This window comes from Coturnix japonica, chromosome 2, assembly GCF_001577835.2.
Source record: "Coturnix japonica isolate 7356 chromosome 2, Coturnix japonica 2.1, whole genome shotgun sequence".
Taxonomy (NCBI): Eukaryota; Metazoa; Chordata; class Aves; order Galliformes; family Phasianidae; genus Coturnix; species Coturnix japonica.
In genome coordinates this window covers 15,380,632-15,405,016 of record NC_029517.1, presented here as the reverse complement: position 1 = coordinate 15,405,016, position 24,385 = coordinate 15,380,632, and the positions used below count along the sequence as shown (strand labels likewise).

The 24,385-nt window shown below is 39.1% G+C and overlaps 1 protein-coding gene across 18 annotated transcripts in view; it reads left to right on the top strand.

The window, feature by feature from the left end:
• KIAA1217 (KIAA1217 ortholog) overlaps positions 1-24,385 on the top strand; it is a 327,102-nt gene that overhangs the window by 242,817 nt on the left and 59,900 nt on the right. For 17 of the 18 annotated variants that reach the window (XM_015853276.2, XM_015853279.2, XM_015853274.2 and 14 more), the window contains 2 exons: positions 10,803-11,001; positions 16,181-16,274. In XM_015853276.2, coding sequence (XP_015708762.1) covers positions 10,803-11,001; positions 16,181-16,274 — 293 coding nt within the window. Of the gene's footprint in view, positions 1-10,802; positions 11,002-16,180; positions 16,275-21,437; positions 21,743-24,385 lie in introns of those variants that run through there. The other variant, XM_015853283.2, reaches the window with a different exon arrangement.

Genomic DNA, 24,385 nt, shown 5'->3' with positions numbered 1-24,385 from the left:
GATAACTGTGGGAAAAAAATTATCTAGCGAAACTGTCAGAGTGAGAATCAGCTGAAACCTGGACAGCACTCAAAAGCTTTCAACAGACCTCACTCGCAGTTCGCCTGAAGGAAGCAGAGCCCAGCGAGCGCCCAGCGAGGCCACCACAGCAGCAAGTGTGTACAACAAGGGCTGGCAAATATTTCTGCTTGTAGTCTCTCTCATGTAACACGTTTTTGCACAGGATGGGCCTGGTGTTTTGTAGGGGTGAGTGCTGGCATACTCTGTGATAACAGAGAGATTGACATGATCACTGAAGCTCCACAGGGCAGGGTGCGATTACCAACCTCTGGCAGAGGAGGAAGGGGGAATATAGTATTAGCAGTGATTTCCATAAGAACACAGACATTTGGGTTTGAGAACTGAGGGAAGGAGATGGAGCTCAGTTGCTTGTGGGCAGTGGGTTGACAGGCTGCAGCAGGCATGGTGGCTGAGGAGCACAGTATGAGTGGGCTCCCCACTGCAACTCTGTACCTAAAATCAGGTGGCCTAAAAAGGCCTCTGCAGAAATGTCTGATCTTGCCAACATTTGCATTTTCTTTGCCTTCAGAGGGATTACAGCAGCAGTGAATTTGCATAAATGCTTAAGGATTGGCATGAGGAAGGTCTTAAACAGTCATGGAATATTCTGAATTTTATTTGTTAGCCCCCTCAGCCCCTAGTATCAGAAGGCACAGATTAATTAATGTCCATTAATTTTGCTTCTGCCTTCTATGGAAATGCTGATTATAATGTTAACACCTGGATCTTTTGCAGCAGTTCTTGCAGAAGTTCCTTGAAGCCCATGAGTTTCAGGGCCATAGTTCATAGAATCATAGAATGGCTTTGGTTTGAATGTGCCTCAAAGATAATCTAGTTCCACCCCTTGCTGTAGGCATGGTTGCCAGCCACTAGATCAGGTTGTCCAGGGCTACATCCAGCCTGGCCTTGAACACCTCCAGGGATGGAGCATCCATAGCATCTCTGGGCAGACTGTTTTAGCACTTTACTGCCCTCTCAGTAAAAAAAACTTCACCCTGACACCTCATGTAAATCTTCCCTCCTTTAGTTTAAAACCATTCCTCTGTGTCTTATTACTGTCTGTGCATGTAAATAGGTGATTTCCCTCCTTTAATCTCCCTTTAAATATTGGGAGCCCCTCCTCTGGACCCTCTCCAAAAGCTCCACATCTTTCCTATGCTGGAGTCCCCAACCTGGATGCAGTATTCCAGATGGGGCCTCATGAGGGCAGAGTAGAGGGGGACAGTCACCTCCCTCACCCTGCTGGCCACCCCTCTTTTGATGCAGCCCAGGATGCTGTTGGCCTTCTGGGATATAAGTGCACGCTCAGTTACCATTTTACTTTTGCAGAAGGAGAAGCAGCTTGGTTGCTGCCACCCAATGGTGGAAATAACTGTGTATATGGAATGTACTGCATGTATGGAATGCACTGTAAAACTTACTTGCACAGAAAAATATAGATAGTAAAGAAGTAGACTTATATTGACGGTAATTAATTGTTATTTACCATTTATGAGCTAGAAATTAAAGCAGGCATGTTAAATCAGGCAGAAAATTTGTGAGCCAGCATAGATTTTATAAGAGAAGTCTGTATTTGTTAGCAGTGGAACTGCCCCTTTGGATTCCTTAGAGCAGGACTGAAGCCTAATGAAGTCAGCAGGAGCTTCAGCTTAGTTCATGGAAGAAAAGCTCCCTTGGAATAGCATTTCAAGTTAAGACTGAGGATAGCTTTAATGTATTCAGTCATCTTAAAGAAATTTTCCCTATCTTGTCTTTTTACAGTGTATGCAAAGCAGCCAACATGCAAAAGGGTCATGTAAATATTTGCTGTCATGGTCAGATACATTAAAGTAAGCTGGCAAGTCTGTAAGAAAAACAGCCTGAAACAACTAGTTCCAATTACAGAACTGAAACACAGATCCTAGGAAATGAAAATACTGTAAGGTAGCAGCAGTTACCTTAGTTTGCCATCCAACTTTCTTTAGACTTCAGTTTCTTTCACATTTCTCCAAATTATAGCTGAAGTTTTTGGACTTGGAAAGAAAATAAAAACCACCCCTTACATGAAATACTTTTCAGCAAGAGACCAAAGGAAGGTAAACAATCATACTGACATATAGTAGTGCTGAGGGTTATTTCTGTTCCATTTATTGCCCCTACATGATTTGTGAAAGACAGCTATATGGAAGAGTGAAATGTGGGCCTCCCCAGGCATGCTCTTGTGCACTCACATTTATTCTTTACTTACCACAGTCGTCCCTTAATAAAAGAAGATCTTGTGTGTACCTTAAAAAAAAAAAAACAAAAACATTTCCAAGAAGCAAGATCTTCTTTAGTACATACTGCCTCAGCAGAAGCACCTTCTGTCTGACGCTAAAAAGCTGACTGACAATGTATTTTAGATGCTGCGTCATGCTGGAGCTGAATTTGACCCCATTGCAGTAGGGTATATCAGTGTGATTCCAAAGGACGCATTGCAGTGACACTGGAGTAGAAGATATGCAGTGTGTGAAGTAAACCCATTATCTGTGCTAGCTTGTATCTGTCATTACTCTGTCTGTTAAATGTTTTCTGAATTAAATCTTTATTATTTATTTTTGCCAGTGCAGTAATTCCAAAGGACTTTCAACAAAAAATGTGGCCTGTGTTGGGTAATATGCATAGTGAGAAAATGCCCCTGTAGGACTCTGCAACGTAAATGAACCAAATGAAAAGTGGTGAACATAAAAGGGGAGGCAAAGCAACTAGGATCCAAATTGATAAAATATATAAAACCATATGAAGGTGGCAATGGGTTCCCTGTTTTCTGCAATTCATACCTGCACTGAAGGTGCAAGTTCCTCATCCTAGTCTACCACTTTGTCAGATTCAGCAGCAGCAATTTGCCTTCTCAGCATTTGGTGTCTTCTAGAAAAGGGATTTGGCAGTTAGAGTAGCTTGTACAGGCCAGACTACTCTACAAGGAAAGGTAGGCATCAAATCTGGTATAGGAGCTATTGCTTGGACAAATTTAATTGAAGTTTCACTTTAAGTAAAATTTATAAATCTAATCCATTTCCATAAGGGCATGCTTAAAGGCAAAGAAACAAGCAAAAAAAGGCAGTGCAGTTCCATGTGTTGTAAGAAGTTCAAGAATTTGGCCAAGCAGAGAAGTTTAGTCCCTCACCCTCTGCACAGTGCATTTAGGAACCATTGCCAGTGCTGACAGCAAGTCTCTGAATGAGAACAGCTCTAGGATTTAGTCATTGCTCCCACTACTGTTTATATTTTTAGGTAGTGATTCTAATGCATAGTTGCTATATAGAGCTGGGCCTGCATTCAGGTTTCTTTTCTGAAAGGGAAGTACTGTCGTCTCTTTGCTGTCATGTAAGGCTGTCTCTTGATCTTTTTTTTCTCATATGTATTTTTCGCTATAAATTACCTTGAGTTAAACAGACTAAGAGGATTACTGCTGCACCAGGGTCTGATCGATAGCCTGCTGATTAGGGTACTCTCTTGGGATAGTGGAGTCAGTGATCTGAACAACTTTCAAACTGGAAGTCCATCTGGATTGATTTTTAAATGCTCAAATATTTCATAAAAGAACTCCTGGTACCATTGCTTCTACCCAGCTAGCAGGAACCTCATGATGCTCAGCAAAGGGAAATGCAAATACAACAAAACATGGGGAGGGAACAGATTTGGGAGCAGCTTTGCAGAGAGGACTTGGGTCTAGCAGTTTAATGGCTATAGGTCAACAGTGAAAACTACATGAATGGCTACATGAACAGAAACTTAGACATCAGGAGTGATTATTCCCTTCTTGTTGGCATTTGTGAGATTGTGCGTGGACTATTACCTCCAGTTTTGGATCCATTATTATGAAAGAGATAACAACAAATGGACGTGAACCCAGTAAACTGACCTCCTGGCAGTGTCCGCCTTAACTACGCTAAGTTTGCCAGTCCAATATCCTAACTATAGATGTGGATTTCTGGTGTGATGTGGGAACCAGGTGTACTCTTATGTGCTGGTTGCTCAGCCCCTAAACTTGCTACTGACAGTGGAGAACTCTTTGGAGTATGGCCTGTGAATGTGGAGTAATTAAATGGTCAGATTCTGCCCTTGAACACATAATTTCTACATGCTTTAGTTCTAAAACACAGGCTTTATAAGCAGCAGTTGCCACTCAAATAATGTGTTTTTGATATAGGTGGAAGGAAATGCAAGTGGGTACCATCTGGCTTTCTCTTTGTGCTTGTTCAAGGGAGAGAGCAACACTGTCCATGGCAGAGGCATTGAAACTAGATGATCTTTAAGGTCCTTTTCAACCCAGGCCATTCCGTGATTCTATGATTGCAGGAAGCTTAATGTTTTCTTGTCTTTCTTTTTTTTTTTTTTTTGTATGTGTGTGTATTGCCTCTTTAAAAGTGAAAAGGAAAAGCATCACTGCATAAAACTCTTGCTTATGGTGTTCCATAAATGCTTAACATATCTGCGTAGCCCTTGGCAGACGCATCCTTTGAAGCTGTACTAGCTTGCTACCTCTGGCTGGGAGCCGGCTGGCCAAAGCTCACAGCTTCTGCAGGGGCCAGGGGCTCAGCTTCTGGTCAACAAAAGCAGCACAGCTGCTACATTCTAATAGGAAAGTCCTGCGCCTGTTTGTGCATATTGCTCTAGTTTTCCTACACTAAACTGGTGAACTGGAGTCTGTCAGTACTGCATGGCAGAGCCTGTGGATCCTCTTAAAAATAGCTCTGGGACACATGGACTTCCTTGTTCATCTCACTGAGTTGTTCAGTCATCAGTTTCTTCATGTTCAGTCATTAAGTATTACGGGCTTTCTGTGTTCCTTCAAGTTTACTGGCATCTTTTTATAAGTTAGGAATATGAAAAAGTCATTTTGCTGGTCAGCGGAGCTATTCTGGCAAGAGCTGGGGTTTAGATGCAATTATTAGCCAAAGTCATCCCATTAGATCACTGTTTTCTACCTGGCAAAATGGGCTAAACCAGAATGTTTCCCTAAACTCTCTAGATTACTATAATAAGTGTCTACGCTTGACAGACTGCTGCCATAGGTGTATGTTAGTGTCTTTTGCCAATAGGTACCTTCACATTTTTTTCCTGCAATCAGATAGAACAAATGCAAGTTTTCCCTTGATAAAGAATGTTGTCCATTGTCTTTTGGAAATTTTTAGATTTTAATTCTTAGCCAGCTAAATGTGCTTATTTGCAGTAAAGTGCTTTTATTTGAGTGACACTTAAAAATCTTCATTTCTCTCAGCACTTTGAAATTTTCTGTAACTCTTACATTTTCCATGTGTTTTTTTTTTCCCACTAGGTAGTAAGTATACTGCAGAATTACAGCAAGTTACAGGAGATAGCAACCAAGAACGAAATTGCAGTGAGAAGTACTACTGGACTAAATTCAATGGTTCCTGTTTTTATTAAAATATCAACTTAATGCCTTGAGCAAAACTCTAGAGGCTATTTGGGAATAAAATTATATCAAATAAGTAATTTCTTTTATTTCAGGAAAAGATGTACTTTCTGATTTTCTTAGTACTTGAAGACAGCTAAGAATATTTATAGACGTATTATGAACATGGAAGACAGATTTTTCAGCACGGAGTAACTAATGGAAACTAATATGAGAGCTTCAGGCTAGAAATACCACAGGGGTCATGGCAATGACCTCAGACTAGTTGAAAATGTATGTGGTGAAATAAGAGAGATGAGTCTTGTGGAAAGAAAGAACTGCTATTGAGGAGGTTCTTCCGCAGTGCTTAGAACTGTTACTGTAATACATCTGTATCTGCATAACTTTTGCAGAATTTGTCGATAAGGACACCAACTTTGTGTTATCTTTATTTTATCTGATACTGATGGAAGAACAATATGGGCCCATGCCACTTTAGTTTTATATTTTATAATTGTGTCAAAAATAAACCAAGGGAAAACTGGATGATGACCTTGGCACTGAAGTTTAAGAAGTTGTTAACCTGATTTTGAGGAAATGCTTAACAGACTTTATTGTGATCTTCTCTGGATAGCCCTGAAATGTTCCAACAGAAATAGTCATCATCAAGATTTTAGAAGTTATCCTTAGAGTCTAAAATTGATACAGGTCTGAACAAAAACAAACATGGGTTTGTTTTCTCATTTCTGCTCTTGGCATTGCTGCTGACCTCAGTGTGAGAGAAAGTGCAGACAAAGCCAGTGACTCAATGGCTGTATGGTAGAAGATCAAGTTAAACCAGCATGTAAAGACAAGGGCTGTCCATTGTCTCCAAAAGATATGGTTAATTGATGGTTAGGTAAAAATGAATCTAATGACAACTGTACCAAACCTTAACTCAACACTATGTTATTTAGTTTAGTTTTGAAAACATAACTCAGCTTGATTTCTGGCAGTTCTTACTGTATTTCCTCACTGTGTGCTCTATGTTTCTTCTCCTTAAGATACAGCTCTCTTTTCTAATTTGTCTAATTAACTGTTCACTCAACCTAGAGGTCTTCCATACGTATTTCTTGTATCTTAGTTATATCTAGCTTTATGCCTTCGATTTAAAGACATTCCAGAGCTGCCAGTGCATCCAGCTTTTGATTGCTTTATTCCAACCAACTTTACTAATTATTTGAAAATTTCAAATTGGACTCAAAATTTCCAGAGGTTAAACAGAGTGGCTGCACCAAAAGACAATAAACAGTGCCTTGTTCATGCCACTGATTTCTGTATCTGTGGGAAAGTTTAAATGTACTAGCATACAACACCAAACTTCAGCCAAATACATCAATACATCTCTTCAGGTGGGAGCCTATGGAATAAGATGTTACTAGATGTCAGATTTTCAGTACAGAAATTTGCAGGATATCTTACTGGATGATGAGTTTCTTGTGGCTTCACAGGAAAGAAACCAATTGGCAACAATGCAAGCTTTGAATGTATTTTCTTTAGCTACACTGAGAAGTTACTTAACTGCTTTGCCTTGGTTTTCTTTACTTGATTGTGACCACAGCAGTATTTTACCATTTAAAATTTACTGTGTGAGAGAATTAATTGGTATTTGTAAAGGTCATAGAAGATGATTGAATCATGTTTGTAAACTTATTCTTGATCTATTGTATTGAAGGTATTGAACTTTACTGCTGAATGCTCCAAATTTTTCTCTCTAAAGTAATGTTTGTAGACATAATTCCTGCTCTGTAAATAAAGGCCAGTTGGTAGTTAAAGCTCTTCTAAGCATCCTCAAACTGGCTTTCAACTGCCCGGTACTGAGGTCATTGCTAGCAATAAAACCATGGTAGCATGCTGTTTAGTCAGGATGAGGTCAGCACTGTGGATTAGATGATGGTGCTGAGAGATGTGAACTGGGTAATGTTATGCTGCTTGTATAGCATTAGTCTTTGCCATAAGGAATAAGCCTTTACCACTTGTAACTAAGGAGCTCCTTGCCCTGTAGACCTCCTGGACCACATGAATTCAGGTGTGGTTCAGCATTATGTAAGCTTCTTCAGTGGCCAAGTAGATTCCACTACCCTTACTACAGCATCAGCAGCTGTATCTGAGCCCAGCTCCCTGCTATGGCTATGCTGTGGATCTGGGAGCCATAGCTGTAGCATGGGCAGTCCCCAGAGCTGGGCTAGCTGAACTGAAGGCTCGGAGGAGCTGATCTGAGCACTCTCTTCACCCAACTCTGGTGTACTTACCTTGTCCGTGTGGCATGGCCTATGTAAAGCAGGTTAACATTGCACCTCACAGTACACTGTGCTTTGCATAACGATGAGCCCTGAGGGAAAAGACTATTTTGCACATCCTCCTGAAGGAAGCTTCAGGTTTGGTTTTGAAAGAACTCTGTATGCAGGAAAGGAAAGGGTGATCATGTGGTGTGTAGCATGATCATCAGAAGATCTGGGTTATATGCTTGTGAGCTTTACTTTGAAAATGGCCTTTCACCTCTTGGGTGTTTAATTTCCCCTTCTATAAAACATCCTTTTCTGTTGACAGGAATTTTGTGAAGCAATTTGTAAAGAGGTTGAAGTTTCTAAGGCCTAGCTTATGCATAGTTTTTACTGTAGCCCATGTTTCATGCTGTAGCCCATTTCCCACAGGGCAAAGAACAATCGGAAATTGCAGAGGTGTTTCTGAACCTAAGTTATTTCAGCACAAAGAAGGAGGAAGCCTACCACTGCAGTTTGCCCTATAGATGTAGAAAAGCCCAGGGCTGGCGGCATCTGGGAGCACCCTGAGGTGGTAGTGCTGCATTGACTGACCTGGGCTTTGCAGAGTTACACGGTGCAGTTCCTCATGCATGCTGTTGTTACCTGTCTTCCTAGAGTAGCAGGGCATGTGATAGTCCAGTTTGGTTTGTGTTGTTTAAAACTCAGCATAATCTTTGTGTGTCAGGTAAATCCATTGTGACAGAAGCCTAAGTTCAAGAGGAATTGCACAGTATTCAAAGACGTTAACATCTCTTTTATTTAGCATTCTTTCCAGTACCTTTGCTGGCCTGTGCCATAACAGAACTGATGCCTGAGTTATATTCTATTTCTTCTTGCTTTAATTCTCCAAGGGAGTAATATTTTAGCTGAAAGTAAAACACACCTCAAAGTGTGGCAGCTTCTATGAAGTTGTCCGTGGGGATATTGCCAGAGTTCAGAGTTTCAGCCCAGCAATGTGTGTGAGAAAACTAATGACAATTACTTAAAATAATACATTTTGAAGTCTCTTTATCCCATTGTGCTGAAACTGGGTTTGTAGGACTGAGCAGTTGGTTTTGTCAAATAGGAAATGTGCTAAAGCATCGCTATGTCATGAAACATATTGGACACCTCAAGAGGGAAGGCAGTAGATTATTTAAAGAAGTTCTGATTTAAGAGAGAGTAAGGAAAGGAGAATTTATGATGCCTTTGAGAGTGTATTTTACCCCTACAATAATGCTGATTTGTAATTCTCTCTTTAACATAAGTTCTCTGATTTGTATGTTAAAGCTCTCTATTGTAAGTCATGATCTTTTTGGATAGCGTGCACATTTGCTTTGAAAATCAAAGACAACTGTAATGTTGTTTTGGATCAATATTTTGTGGGAGTATTTGAGGACAGGCAGATTCAAGACTTTTCTGGAATAATTCATGCTTGTGAATGAGAAAGATTTTCTGCTCTACCATTTCTGCTGTGTAATGTTTTCAGTAGCTCAATATTCAAGAGGCATTTATTGGCCTAGTATGCAAAAATGGCATTTTCTGCATTCTGTGCAAACACTCAAACTAGGCAGAAAAGAGTCACACACACTTGCATTTTTATTCAAAATACACTTTTTTTGCTTTTTAATCCAAGAAAGTTTCCAGTAACTAAACACTGAAGCTTCTTCGTGTTCTGCCTAAGTCAAAAGCTATAATCACAAATGAATAGGTTTATGTTCTTGGGGCAGTGAATTGAATACAGTTGTTGAAAACATGTGGTATTAAAATATAGTTAGTTTCTGAATTCTGTAAAATGTTTCACAGCAGTAAATATTTGAATAAGCACTAAAAAGTCATTTTTACCTTAGAAGACTATAGAGATATGAATGATGCATCAAATTTAAAATAAATAAATAAATAAAAATAGTTTATATTTGAATTCCAAAAGGATCTGATTGCTGTTTTGATAAAGGAAAAAGAGCTACACTCGATAATTGTAAGAAATTGATTAAAACAACCTTTTCTGTAAAAGAGCTTAATATTACATTATTGAGTAATATCGAGTAGTTTGTTAAGAATTCTTTAAAAATTAATCTTTGTCTCCTAGCTGTGAGCACAATTACTTACCAACTGATTGTAGATATGGGTACGTGTTCATTACTGTACAGCGATTTTGGACAATGTAGTGACAAAAATACTAAAAACTAAGAGGAAGGAAAGCACATCTTAGACTAAAATACCTTCTTTCCTTCTTACTGTATGCCTTTACATTCTAGGACTCTGGTATTTCATATTGCTTTTGATCACTGGTTGGAGCTCAGGACTGCCAATCCCATTGTTGATGACTTTCAACTGAGAATGAGTAACCACCCAAGTTTAGTGATTTGCTGAGATTTGGTGATAACTGATGGTAACAGCATTTAGGATCTTGAGTTCGTAACCTTCCTGTTTGTGTTCCCAGTAATCCTGTTTGTATTCACTATGTTGACAGCATATGGTGCACCTATGCTGCAATTACTGTGGTGAATTCTGTTTATGTAAAGTACCCTGCCTAGTTTTAGTCTACCTGCAGTTTTACTCCTGCTGGGAGTTTCACCTAGGACTTTATACTACATGATTCCAGCATATTGAATTATGAATATAAAATGACTAGTGATAAAACGGATGTCTGTTTTCTGGCGGTGATTTTCTGGAGGGTAAACATGAGGCTAAGACACAAAACTTATGTTTAAGGGAAACTGGGTGGTATAGATTGGTGAAGGTCTTCCTCAACTGCTTAAAAAATAGAAGTACCTTTTGATTTACCAACGCCTTCCATTGTAGAGCAGACATACGGCATTTGAAATTTTCCAGTAGCCTTCTTGAAGTAAACTTCTGATTTATCTAACTGAAGAACAGTAAAAATAGGCTTCTCAGCAAAGTGTGGTACTCTACTCCAGCCCTGTGATGAAAAAATGTTCTTTTTACTTTATGTGCAAGGATTTTTAGTTGATTTTTCTGTCTTCTGTATGGGATTGACCAATGTTCCACATGGATTTGGAAGACCAGATCATTTATGTGCATTTATGAATATTAAATTTCCTACTCTGTTTTGCTTGTAGGTGTTTTATATCTTCAGTATGGAGATGAAACAAAACAGCTGAGGATGCCGAATGAAATCACAAGCACAGACACAATTCGTGCCCTTTTTGTAAGTGCCTTCCCCCAGCAGCTGACAATGAAAATGCTAGAATCACCTAGTGTGGCCATTTACATCAAAGATGAGAGCAGAAACATATACTATGAGCTGTGTGATGTGAGGTGAGTACAAAAGGAATTACAGCTGTTGGGTTTTGAATTTCTTTTGTTGTTGATGATGATGTTTTGTTTTATGCAGTGCACTTAAAGATTAAAAAGGTGTGGAGCTGATAAGTATCTAAGAGATAGAGACTTGACATTTAAAAGCCTGTTCAGTGATATCTGAGTAATATTGGAGGCTTGATCTGGCACTGCCTTGAGCTGTAGATGCAACATCTGTTGCACAAGTCATTGATGACTGGTGTATCTCATTCAAATATACATACAATTCATGCGGGTTCACATATTTAATATTTTATTGCATTTTATCTGAGACATAAATATTTAACATACTGAATGCAAAAACTTACAGAAAATAAAGCTTTTTTTCTAGCAGAGCAAAATCTCCAAGTGAGCCTGGAGTTTCAAAAATGAATGTTACTGGTGTCCTCACAACAGTTTTAATTATTTATTCTTTTACACTGCCAAGGATTTGTAGCACTGGTGACCTCTGCTGCAGCAGCCTCACCACCTTCCTTTTCACGTCAGCATGCAGCAGTTTTCCTTCTCTACTTCTGAGTGCAGTCTTTGGCTAACATCTGGATGGTTCTTACTGTCATCTGTTAGTCCTGATGTCTGTGTTCTTCAAGCAGAAAGATCAGATTCTTAGGGCACATACAAAGTCTCAAATGATGGCACAACAAAACTCTAAGACATACTATAGGCACATCACACTATAGAACTGTATTGTGCTTTTGTGCCATCCTTCTTGCTAGAAGCTATGAGGTGAAAAGAATGGACAGAAGACCCTAAAGGGATGATGAAGGAAGTAGAAAAGACTTTCTTCCAGTCAACCTCTAGTGCAGGAAAATGATGTGAAAGTAAGAAAGTTGCATTGCCCACTAGTGCCTCGTTTCTTCTGGAGACTGCTTGACTTGGGTACAAGTTGGGTTTTTTCTAGCATTGCCGCTTCAAATTCCCCCATTACACTTCTTTCTAGTCTTTGAACAGCACTGCACCCCTCTTTTTCTCCTCTGTTTTGTTTTCCTCAGTCTCTTATCAGTCCAGTGTCTTGTCATCAACCAATCTCTTGGATTTCAGCTTCTGTTTGTTTGGGCTTTTTTTAAAACCTTTCTTGCTTATCAGTCTTCCACACCCTATTTTGGCCACTGTTAGTCCAGTTTTAAGCGCAATCTGATTTTTAACATTCTCATTCATCATGTTCTTGAGTTTCTTATACTTGAAGTAGTCTATTCATCATATCTGATCAAATGATTAAATCAAGATAGGTGTTAGAATGTTTCTGTTGCTCAGTACATTATTGCCAACTGTAGTCCGGCCCATCAGCTCTTTCACTTTATCCCTCCATCTTCCCTTGAGTTTCAGGCTAACTCTTTATGACTTCATCTCCTCCCTGCCCCAGTATTGCCATTGTTCACTATCTTAATACTACTCCACTCCACCTTTCTAACCATTGCAGGCGTATGCCAGAATCAAGTGTAGTTCACTCTCTGCTTCCTCTGTTCCTATGCCTGTATTGTAGATAATTTCTAGAGGAAATGCTACATTCCAGCTGACTTCCTCGATAGCCAGACTCCCTCCTTCAGCTGCCACCCTCTTCAGTAAGGAAACTTCAATAATTCTAGCTTACTGGAGTCCAAAGTATGCAGTACTGGTGGCATTTTTAACACCTTGTAATAATTTCCACTTTTTCTCCTTTTCTGTTCCTTATTCTTTCACATGATATTTACACAGCGTCTCCCCACAGAGAACAGATAAAAAGTATAATTTTCCTCTTCTTTGCTTGCCTTCTCTTCCTTGCCTTAAACACAAGCATTTCAGTTGACTCCAAGCTTTCCGCTTGACTCATCTGCCTACGTGCCTCACGTCTTTTGCTTTGTCTTATTATTAATGTGTTGCTGTGTTATAGTACCTACTCTTTCCACTGCAAACATGTTTCTTTGCCTCCCAACAAAACTCTCTGCACACAAAGTAAATTTCCACTGTCCACCCTATCACCTTTTTCTCCTGCAGTAAGCAATCACTATAACTGCTGCTGGAGTTTTACTTGTACCAGTTCAGTCAATCCTAGACTAATTTCCACCCTCTCTGGGGTTTATTCTTCTAATTCCAACCTGTCTTTTGTTCCCAGCTCTTCCATTACAATCGTTCAGGTCACCAACTGGCTTGCTTTTGTGAACATTGCACCCTTATTCTCTCAGATATCTGATGTATACTTTCATTGTTTTCTTCTTGGAACCCTGATCACCCTTTATTTCAAGGAGTCTTCTTCCCCAGTTTCTTACTGTTTCTCTCCTCTCTTCTTCCTGTTATCATTTGATGGATCATTTTCTCAATCACTGATATTCTGTTGTGTTTTTTTCTATGCAAAATTATACATGCCAGTGAAACTAGCTCAACTGGCAATGTCATCTCTGTGAACATCAACTGGATGACACGAAACCTGCCTCTTTTCCCCAGTGAAAATCTTGATCTTTTCTTTTAACACAGTCTCAAGCACCATTAGTTTCAACTCGGATTATGTTCTTCATTAAACCATTCCACTCCCTCTTCTTTTATTTCTGTATTATTTTTTCTTATTTAATCCCTGGAGATAAAGCACTGCTTGCTACTTGTTCCCCCAAATCAGTCCTTCTCTTAATCCTGTCCATGATTCTGCATTCACTGTTGACTTTTCAGCTATTTTTTTCCTGTATAACATCCCCCTGATGCAGCCTTTCATTTCACACAAGGTAGTGATAAAACACTTGGCTAAATCATCAACTTTTAAACAGTTTTTGACACCGGCTTTAAACATCTAGTTGTTTTTTTTTTTTACATCAACTGTTGTAACATTCTTTTCCTGACATTCATTGCAGGTAATCTTGTTCAATCTACTCATTCAAAGGAGGCAATAAAGGCTATTCTCCTAGCTCGTTAGGAAGACTGATTCACGTATATTTTTTCACTTGTCCTCTGACTGCATCTTCTCCATCTAATTAAATAAAAACTACTTGTCTTCATTATGAGGGCCACTCCAAGCCCACTTCAATGCTACTTTTCATTTCTTGTTCAGCACCAAGTGCCATCTGCTTCCACTTGGCTAACTGTAATGCCAACTTTCGCTGTACATGTCTTTAATTTTCCAACAAGTGCCTTCACGCTCCCTCTTAGGCAGCCCTCTGTCATGCTTGGAAGGAGTTCTCCACAAACATCCGCAAAGCCACTGTATTGCTCTTCTTCCAGTTCCACCTCTACCCTTTCTCATGTATTTCGCATTCAGGGCATGACCATGGTGCCAGCATCTGTTTATTGCTCTTCAGCCTGGAAAGGCTATGCCCTCCTTTTGTCTTTCTCTTCCCTTATCTTTCTGCAGCTATCTTTTTGTCTTTTGTGTCTTATACTCATCTTGTAAACTGATAAAGAGGTTGTTTTCCTAGGTTGTTGATACAGCACACACATATCAATGGGGCCTTTAAACATGCCACGGGCATCTGGGAGCTACAGTAATGCAAATAGTAGTAATTATGAATATACAGTAATATATACCTGCTATCAGTGGTGTTTATCTTAGAATAGCAACATGAGGTGAAACAGGATTCACTTCAGAGATCAAATGCCTCGTATTTTGGTGATTTGCCTTACAGCAATGTTTTACTTTAACATGTCGTGTTCCTACAAGAAGTATTTACGGAGAATGCTTCAAAAAAAAAAAACAAAACTCCAGCTATTTAAGTACCATCTCATAGCTATCAGAGTGAAAAAAAAAGGAGCAGAAGAAATTCATTTAAATGAAAAATACTGCATTTCTTGAATTAGAAAATGAAAGAGTGAGCTTTGCATCAAAAAGAACGTATTTCTAAGTCGGAGGCAGAAAATGATAACTGAGACTATCAGCGCAAGTCTCAGTGCAGAAGGATCACATTTGTAAGATGGAAAGCAGTTTATATTACCATAAATAATTGAAGAACTTGTACTTGCCGCAAGGTAGCTGTTTTCCTATGCAGCCTACAAGTAAACACTCATAAATACTGACTTTCTCATCAGCCCTGCAGTTCTTAAACAGAAGGCACTGATCTGTCTCTTGAGCTGTGGAGTTTCTTTAATAGCTACTTGACATCTACAACGGCAGCACAAGTTCTGACTAGTTACCCATTCAAAGCAATCACTGATTGTATTATGACATTGGAAGAAAGAAATTGGACCTGCCCAAGCATCCTCTCCTTCAGTTTTAAATGATAATCCCTGTGATTAACATCAGTTCAGTAGACTTGTAGCTGCACCTGGAGGAAAGGAATTCAGTCACATGTGTGAGTAAATCCTCTAGAGATCACTACTGGGAAATGAAAGGAATCGCAGTTTTGAAAGGATGTGAGTGAATGTAGGTTGGAGACTTTGCTACTGATGAAATGTGAACAAGAAATCAGAGGTCAGTGCAAGTTTCTAAGCCATAAATGTATCAGAAGGTAGATTTTGAAACAAAATAGAATAATTATGTCATCTGACTCTTTCTGAAGTGTAATAGTTTAAAAATGGACTTGTTTATGAATGACAGAGTGTTCAATTAAACAGAACAGGCACTCAGGGCTTTCTGTCTAAACCATTTCTGTGGGAGATTTCATCAGAACTTTTACTTGTTCGTTTGGTTTTCACAACTCCTTATTTGTTTCCCTTAAAACACCAACTTTATTACAGATAAAGTTTTGAAGAGTAATTTATCTGCTGCTGCGTGTTTGGTTTTTACTTATTTTTTTCTGATTTGTGAACAAGTTAATTGGAATTGCTTCAAGAATAATTGCAATTAGAAAGACTATTTTCTTTGATATTCTCTCTTCCTAGAATAGCAAAAATTCATGTGGGTTGCATACACAATAAAACATGTAAATATTAACTGAATCCTTCTGAGCACTGAGTAAATGTTGAAGCTCCATTGTCTTCAAAGTGCTTTCACTCTGTGGCAGGACCTTGAAAGAAACTTAACACTATCTAATTTTTGTGGGTGTGGATTTGTAGTGAAAGAATGATACTTCCCATGGGAAAGAGAATCAAAGTAGACTTTCGTTTGTGTGTGTCTAAGCTATGGCATATGAGTTTTTCTTACGGGTCGGCTGCAAACCTACTAAGTTTGTCTGTTACCTGAAACTTTCAGGCAACAAATAAAAGTACTTTCATCTGTTATCATTGCTGATTCTTTTGATTCCAGGAATATTCAAGACCGATCTTTCCTTAAAGTTTACAACAAAGATCCCGCACATGCGTTTAATCACACTTCCAGAGCTGTAAATGGAGACATAAGGGTAAGTGCTAGCATTGCATTTATACTCTTCTTTCTTCCAGTTTTTATGTTAATTGTTTAATAACTATAATATATACACAACAATTTATAAAATCTAGGATATATGTACAGCACATACAGAAGAGGAAAGTGATAAAACTTTCTATAGCTAAGAAACCTTAACTACTTTCTGTTTTCCAATTATTTGCCCTGAGCTTTAGCCGTTTATTTGTTCTTCTTTATTAGCATTAAAGCACGTGAATCAAAACAATGCCTTTACTTACTTGTCTCGGGACATGGGGTATGCTCATTGCTTATGAAGCTTCTTACTTCATGTTTCCAAACCTTTGGAATGAAGTAACGCAGGGTGTTACTTCACTCCTGCAAGGCTTCAGTATAGACTGGTTCAGAGTGGCTGAGCATGTATGACTACCATCACTGAAACACTTTCTAAATCACAACTTCCAATCAGAAATACCTGTTGCAGCGTAAATGGTTTGGGGTTTTATTTCTAGAAATTTTCTGTGTGTATTGAACAAGGTCTGGTATATTTGTATTTTCACATGAACGTTTTGTACTGGGAAATATGGAGACGGCTTTTGAGACATGTTCTCTTCCACACTGTCTCTTCCTCTTTTACTGGATTGTGTTTTCCCCCTTTGATGCTCAGACGACAGGAGATGTGGCTGTGCACAAGCACTGCTTCTACCACACTTTTGCACCCAGTGTCACACAGACAGGGATAGCAGTGGTGAGGTTACACAGCTTCATCTCCTGTCTACCTGTGGGGTCTGTTCCAGGGAAACGGCACAACCAAATGAGCTCAGTGGGTCCAGAAGGAAATGCCTCTACTGTCCCACCTGTGCTCTGACTTTTATGTGTGCTCCGAAGCTGATTCAAATGTGCTGAAAATTTCCTGTGAAGTGATTTGCTTAATTGTGCATTTGCTTCTTGGTTTCATTATCAACCCTGAGCATGTCGCACTGCTTTATTATTAATATTTCATGGAAATACTTCTGCAGTTTCAACAGTTTAGGGCCTCATTATTTTAGAAAGACTGCAATAGTTTATTTACAGGTGCTATTCTCAAGCACTTCTCATTTGTATACTTTAGCTATAAAATGGTCTTTCTGATAGGTCAGAAATCTAATTACTTGATTATTCACACTGTTGCACACACAACATGAGGGAGCAAATAGATGCGCTTCAAAGGGCTAATGTGATAGCTTTTACTGTCTTCCTTAAGGTCCTTAAATCCTTCGATTCTGGTTATATTCCTGTAGCAGTAACTGGATATATCTGATACATCTCATTCATATTCAAAAGCATGACATACCATCACTGTGCACTGTGACCTTAACTCCTATAGCAATGCTACTGTGACTTTACAAACTTAGACTCATACTGTTGTTGTTGCATGTGCAGTGAAGGCTGGATGTATCTACTGTGGCTCTATTTCCTTCTCTAGATGTGTTTTCAGATACAGTTAACTACTGTGTTAGCTATGTAAATTCAAATGTAGCGACTGGTCATTTGGTTCTTTTCCACCTATTTAGTGCCTAACAGAGTTGTTTTGAACACAGGTGTTGCTTCTGTGCAAAAGTAGCCTCGGTATTAAAAATACTGTTTTACAACAGGTATGTACATTTAACACCTCTTGATTGTGACTAAACTATCTTTCTTTGGCCATCACTCAAAAATTAAGGTGACACAGTGACATCTGTTTCATAGTATATCTTGTTCTGCTGAAATGACAGAGATAACGCTCTGAAATTCAATGCATCCAACAAATCAGCTCCTTTCTCAGTTCACAAATTTCTTGCCTCTCTGGTCTAAAAGGTGAAGTTGAAGCCAGGATGTTCATAGAGACTGCAGAGAAACATGTAAAAGCCTTCCCTTTGATCACTGTAAACTTCTGCACTTCAAAGTCACGAGTATGGAAACAAGCAATTTCTTGAGCGTCGGAAATAATTACATTTGTTTGTCTAAGGATCGGTGTCTTATGGCCGGGTTCTTCCTTGTGCAGTCGGATCCCAGCCAAAGCTTTGCCTGAATTGGAGTGCTCTGATAGTGTTCTATCCTTCAGAGCACACATGGCAGCTTCTCCTCAGCTTGGCAGAAGCACTGTAGGGTCTTCTCACAGTTGTCTAAACTGGCAAAATTTGTAAGACCACAATAATTACTGATCTCTACCTGTTGGTTTTTTTTCCTTTTTTTCCCTTGAATCTGCTTGAAATCAGCCCTTAAATTCACGAGTTGTTAGGTTGGGAGAGAACCACCCTCAGGCAGTTTGATCATCTATGCATCCTCCTTTAGCAAATGGTGTTGAAGTTAGGGGTGGGAGAGGGAGGGAGTGTAAAGCGTGTACATTTGATGCACGTGGTAGTGCATGTGCAATACTGTGGTAACAAAGTGAATGTGGAAAACATGCTACTTCTTGTCCCTCGTTCTCTGTTTGTGCATCTTTGCTCTGGGTAAATTGATGCTTTTCAATTTCATGTGGTCTGCAAGCACTTAAATTCCCCACAGTGGGAAACAGGGAAAAACTCTGGTAACCACTGCGCACAGCAAACTGTTTAAAAAATTGACAGAAAAGCAGCTTATTTTCAGGTGAGTTGAAATAACATTATTTAGGATGTCAGGAGCTGGCTGTTATAAATACATTTTTTCCATGGTGATATTGAGAGTCTGGCTATATCTCCTGTCATGTGCGAGTTAAAGTTGTTGGGTTTGATTTTGTGAGATGGGAAGATTGTGCCTTTATGGATTTTTCTACTGTTTGCCTTCTTGTCCCTTTGGAACATTTATCTCCGGGTCTGATGATGTTCAGGCTTCTATTCATGTGATTTATAATCATTTCCATGTAACAGACCCAGAATAATCTCAGAAAATAATGTTAGCTGCCAGCTTGGACACCTGTTTTAACTACCAAACAGATGTGAGACCTGTATGGGAATTGGCAGTAACACTTGAAGTATTAAGTATTACCCACACAGATGAGAAGCAAGAGGAATGTGGGATCCGTAAAGTTCAGACGCCCCACCAAACCATTCCATTCTCTCACCCCTTAACTCTAATTTTTCTGGTCTTCTTTCTGTTTCATACACCTTTCTCAGTGGACTGTGTTTAAAAAAGCTGATTTGCTTGGGCTGTAAATGAATTCTAAAGAACAGTTTCTCTTGAAATCCTTCAGAGTGCCTTATTTGCTTACTGTTCCTGTGCCATGGCTGATTGCATCTTGAAGAGAATGGTTTGTTTACAAGTCTGCCATGCTGAATGATGTTTCAAGCAAGAGGTAACCACACAGTGCCATCTCACTGAAAATTTCTTGTTTGTACTTTTCCTTTATTTTGTTATTCCTTCCCAACATGTACATTGAAAATCTGTAGCAGCTGTTCTCTTTGGATGCTTCATATTGCTGCGATTCTTTCTTTTATTCTGTTGCCTGAGTCCGTAACATTAATCAGCTCTTTCTAAGCCTCTACACGACGATACTTTCTTTGTCAAGATACTGTCTCGTGTCTAGATGTGGAAATTAAGATGATCTTTCTATTTTCTCCAGCATTGTTATGAATTACAGTACAAATGCATATACGCAACCCATGCTGCTCTGTGCCATTAGAATTAATGGTTTGCACATTCAAAGGGGAAAAGTCTTTCTCAGATTTACTAACTGTTGGGTCGAGCTTGCCTCTCATCTCACATTTTGGGATGGTGTATGGGTACATCAGTAGATGACACTAAAGTGCAGACAGCATTTAAAAGGAGTGTCTGAAACAAGAAGAATCCTAAATTACAAGTTCACCCCTCTGTCCCTGTAACTTGTCTGTCTTTCTGGTGGCACTAATAATGTTGGTTTATGCAGTGGTTTGTTCTGAGCATCATTCATCTGCCAGTTTGAGAATCAGGGGGAATTTCTATTTCATAACAAACCAGTGGCTGTTTTGCTTGGCAGTCTTTCTCTTCCCAACCACCTGCCCTGAAGCCTGTGGGTTATGCTTTGTTTCAAAATGTTCTAGACCCACCATGTTTTCTCTTAATTCCGTGGCTTGACTGAGACCTTACCAGGTCAGTGCTTTGTCCCAGACCTCAGCTGAGTGGGTGAGGCCAGAATATTCAAGGAATGCTTGCTGTGGCTGTTGTTGTATTGAGGTATGCTTTGAGGTTTTTCTTTTCAGAAATCGTTTCTCTGTGAAAAGGCAATTAGGGCAAGTTCAGTCAGAGTCAGGGAGTGGGGTACATGGAAACTCTACTGCTCAGGGAGTCTGAGCAGCTAAAAGGTGATGATGTTCCTGGCAGCAACAGGGCATTGGTCTGCCAAGGTAAGAGGGGATGAGTTAAACTGAATTGTTCTGTAGAATGATGCAGACTTTTGATAAGTTGGGTGAACAGTTATGTTGAACAGCTTTTGCTACTGAAATTGTACAACAGCGACTTTGTTTTTCACCTGAAAGTGCCTGGCTAACACTTTCACTCTCCTCTGCGCTATGCCTTGATGAAATCTGTTAACTTAGAAAACCCTACAAGTGCTAAAAGCCCTCAAACAACTCCCCAAGAAGCATCCGAGTGGGCTGAATTCAGTGCTGGTTTGCAGGAAAAATACAGAGATAATAAAAGCAGGATCATCCTTCTGTGTTCCTCAGATACCTGTAAACATACATTCAGCTTCTCTGATATGTTTGGCTTTTTTTCATTGAATTGTTTGTAATCTTTACATGAGAAAAAAAAGCTGCATATGCTGCTAAAATTACATTTATTTACTGCATGGCTTTAAAAAAAATAAAAATAGTAATAACAAAAAAGGTAACTCCTAGAACTATGTAGAGGTATTTAGAAGAAAAGTATTTCTTGGAAAAGAATTCATGCAGCAAATCGAGTGAGGCTGCTGGAATGCCTATAGGACAGCATTTGTATAAGTTGCCATGTGTTTGCCTTACTGATCCTATTACTATGAAACTTTGTTTTCTTTCGGGAAGAAAAAGAAAAAAGAAAAAACAAATGCTAATATGTCTATTATCTGATAGCGAGCTTCCAAATGATACAAATCTCATCTTTCCTGCTGTTTTGCTGTCTGCTTTTTCTAATGCTCTTTTTGTCATTGAGAGGTTATGACAACATGAGCCATATTGTATTTATAAACATCACGTGTTTCCTTGATATGACTTGCAGTGTCTGCCAAACAGAACACATGGAAGAAACATTTCTCATTAGCTCAGCATTGGTTTTGGTTATACTGATTTCCGGGACAGGAAAAATGCCTTCCTCACTCAGATTTAACTTTAATACAGTAGAAAGAAAGCCTCTGAGTGTCCATGAAATCGCTTGAACAGAGACGCTGCAGCTCTTCTAGCCCACATACTTGGTCTGAGGGAACGAGGAAAAGTGGTTTGTTTTAAAGGGAAGATGTAATAGCATGTATTGCTGAAACTAATTCTGAATTAAAATACCTGCCAAAGTCGTCTAGAAACAGAACTCAGCAAGAGATGTAAGGTAAGATGATGCTTATAAATAATGAAAGGTGTATAATTCTTTTCTTCTTCTAATTCTACTTTTTTTTTCTCCCCCAAACTAAAAGATATTTTCAGATTAACTGGGAATTTAAATCAAATCTATGAAAACTGTTTCTTCTTCCTTGAGCCGTGTGAAAAAATAAATGCTTAATTGCTTACTAAATCACAAAGCTCTACTCTCAGGTTTTATGACTAGTTACATATTAAACATAAAAAAAAGTTATTTTCCAGCTTGCCATTACAAATCTTGCTGATATTTGAGCAAAATATATAAAAGAAGTCTCTGATGTTCTGATTTTTTTACTGTCATGGTTTTACTACCTTTGCTTTGAATGGCTTGTCAGTAGTTGCCAATTATGTATGCAACAGCAGAGCAGCAGACACTGAGAAGTAGCTGCATCAAATCAGACTGTGATGAAAGACTGTAAATGTACCTGTTCTCTTTCCTTCATTTGTCCTTTGATATACAATACCCACTGCTGTACAAAGCCTGAGTTAGTGGGAAAGTGGGTAGAACTGTAAGGAAAATTTCCACTTTTATTTTAGCTTTGCGTAAACCAGCATATAAATCTCAAATGTTTTCTGGCAAAAAGTCAGTCTGTTTAAAGACATAGATCCTGCATTATAGTGGGATGCCTGCTGCACTGTGGATTTCTTACTAGGATGGCTCTGTGCTTTGATGGATTAATTTTTATTTTTTTTCCCCAAGTATTATGTGTAAAGAATATAAGCTTGTTGATTCTGCTACTATTCTAACAATTTAAGGTATACACTTAATAAATAAATAAAGCAGATGGGTTTTAAGTTTACAATGAGCTTGCTGTTGAAAGAAAGTATAATGTTCTTGATAGTAAAATGTTCAGGGAACATTAGCTTGCCGCACCCTTGCTGTAATCTTCCAGTTAGCCTAAGAGGAGTGTCATATGGTAGATATCACAAGCCAGTTACCTGGAAACTCCCAGAGAGCCTTTACTGTGGAAACAGATCGACTTGCAACCACAGTTGTTTTAATAGCATTTTTAGGGGTAAAGCTCTTTATTGCCCACAAACAGGCCCATATTCAAGCTAGCCTGTCTTTCATGCTTAAAGCTTGCCCTGGAGATGATGAAGTTACTTAATGACAACATCTGATCCCCCTTGTGTGAAGGTCTCTTCAGCCCTTCATTAAAATTGGAAGCTTATCTCACACAGGTCTAAAGTTCTCAGGCAAAACGTTCAGAGTCTTCACTGGGAACTTGCCCTGAATAGAAACATAAGGATTTCATTTGAGTCCATTTTTTATTGTCTACTGGTTTCTGGTTTTGTTCTTACTCCACCTTCTTTTACATAATGTTTCCTTGTTCCAATTCTTTAGATGTTTTACTCCTTCATTTTTTTTTTTCCCATTGTCCTTTCTTTCAGTAGAACAATTAGCACTAATTTGGCTGTTTACTTGAAATTCCACAGAAGCTGGTGGGGTCAGATGCTGCCAGAACTCCCTAAACACACTGACAGATGATAAAAATTTCTCATGGCCATGGCCCCTCTTACCAGGAGAGGAGGTTTTCTTTTACCTCCATTGTGCACCATGTAGCTTGTCTGCCCTGCTGGGGCTAGTAACAAAGTCTTACCAAGCTTCATGACTTCCTGTTAGTTTTCCAAATGAGGTTTTACTTGAACAGAGTGGTATGATCACTCTGTGAAAGTGGCTGTTTGGGGACCATGGAACTTAGAAACCCTGTGAAGTTAGAAACAGTGTTTTTTTCCTCATCAAATTTGCTGGTGGCTTATCAGTCAGGATCTTAGATTTCCCAAGAAGTTTTTTTACAAATACAGAACGTGATTCTTCTTGATCATGACTCAAATTCTTTGCTTTCCGCTGACTTTTCATTTCAGTCTCCTATTAATTTAGCTGCCTAGTAGTTAAAACTAAGGAGAATCAATTCTGTCCCTATCTTTTGACACACAAAAAGAGCAAACCGGTACCTAGTGTCTAGAGTGCATCTATGTATTTGATGACTTTGATTCCTCTCCATGTTGGATTGTACTTTTTCTAATGTGAGCTCTGGAAAACTAATCAGAGTTCTGAAAATATGAGGAGTAAAAATATCTTTTCTTGGATACATGTAAGCTCTGGGGTTAAAAAAAGCCTCAGTTGGCAAAAGCAAGACAGTTGCAAATAACAGAAGGCAACAGGGCTCCATGAGAAATGACGTGATGCTGAAGTTATTTTTTTGCATGAGTATATGCCTCTCTGACATCATTGCAAATCAGAACTTCGTGTGAGTGAATGAAAAGACCAACAGGGTGTGTTGGGTAAAGGGCTAGGCCCTTGGGCGCTTAATATTTACTATAGATAGCTTCACTTTAAAATAAAGTTATTTACTTCAGTCGAGCGGACCATGATAGGTTGTATACTGTTTTGGATAGAAGGAAGTAAAATGAAAATAAAAAGTAGGGCTCCAACTGGTTGCTGCAGCAGTAGCACCTCTAATGTTGCTAAGATATGTGCACACCTGCAAATAATTGCTGGGCCCTATAGCTGAGAACTTGGACACATGCATTGTAGAATTCAGTTGTATGGCTTCCATGACCACTTCTCCGTCTGGTGGTGTTGATGCCAAAACTCAGCACCACAGATTAT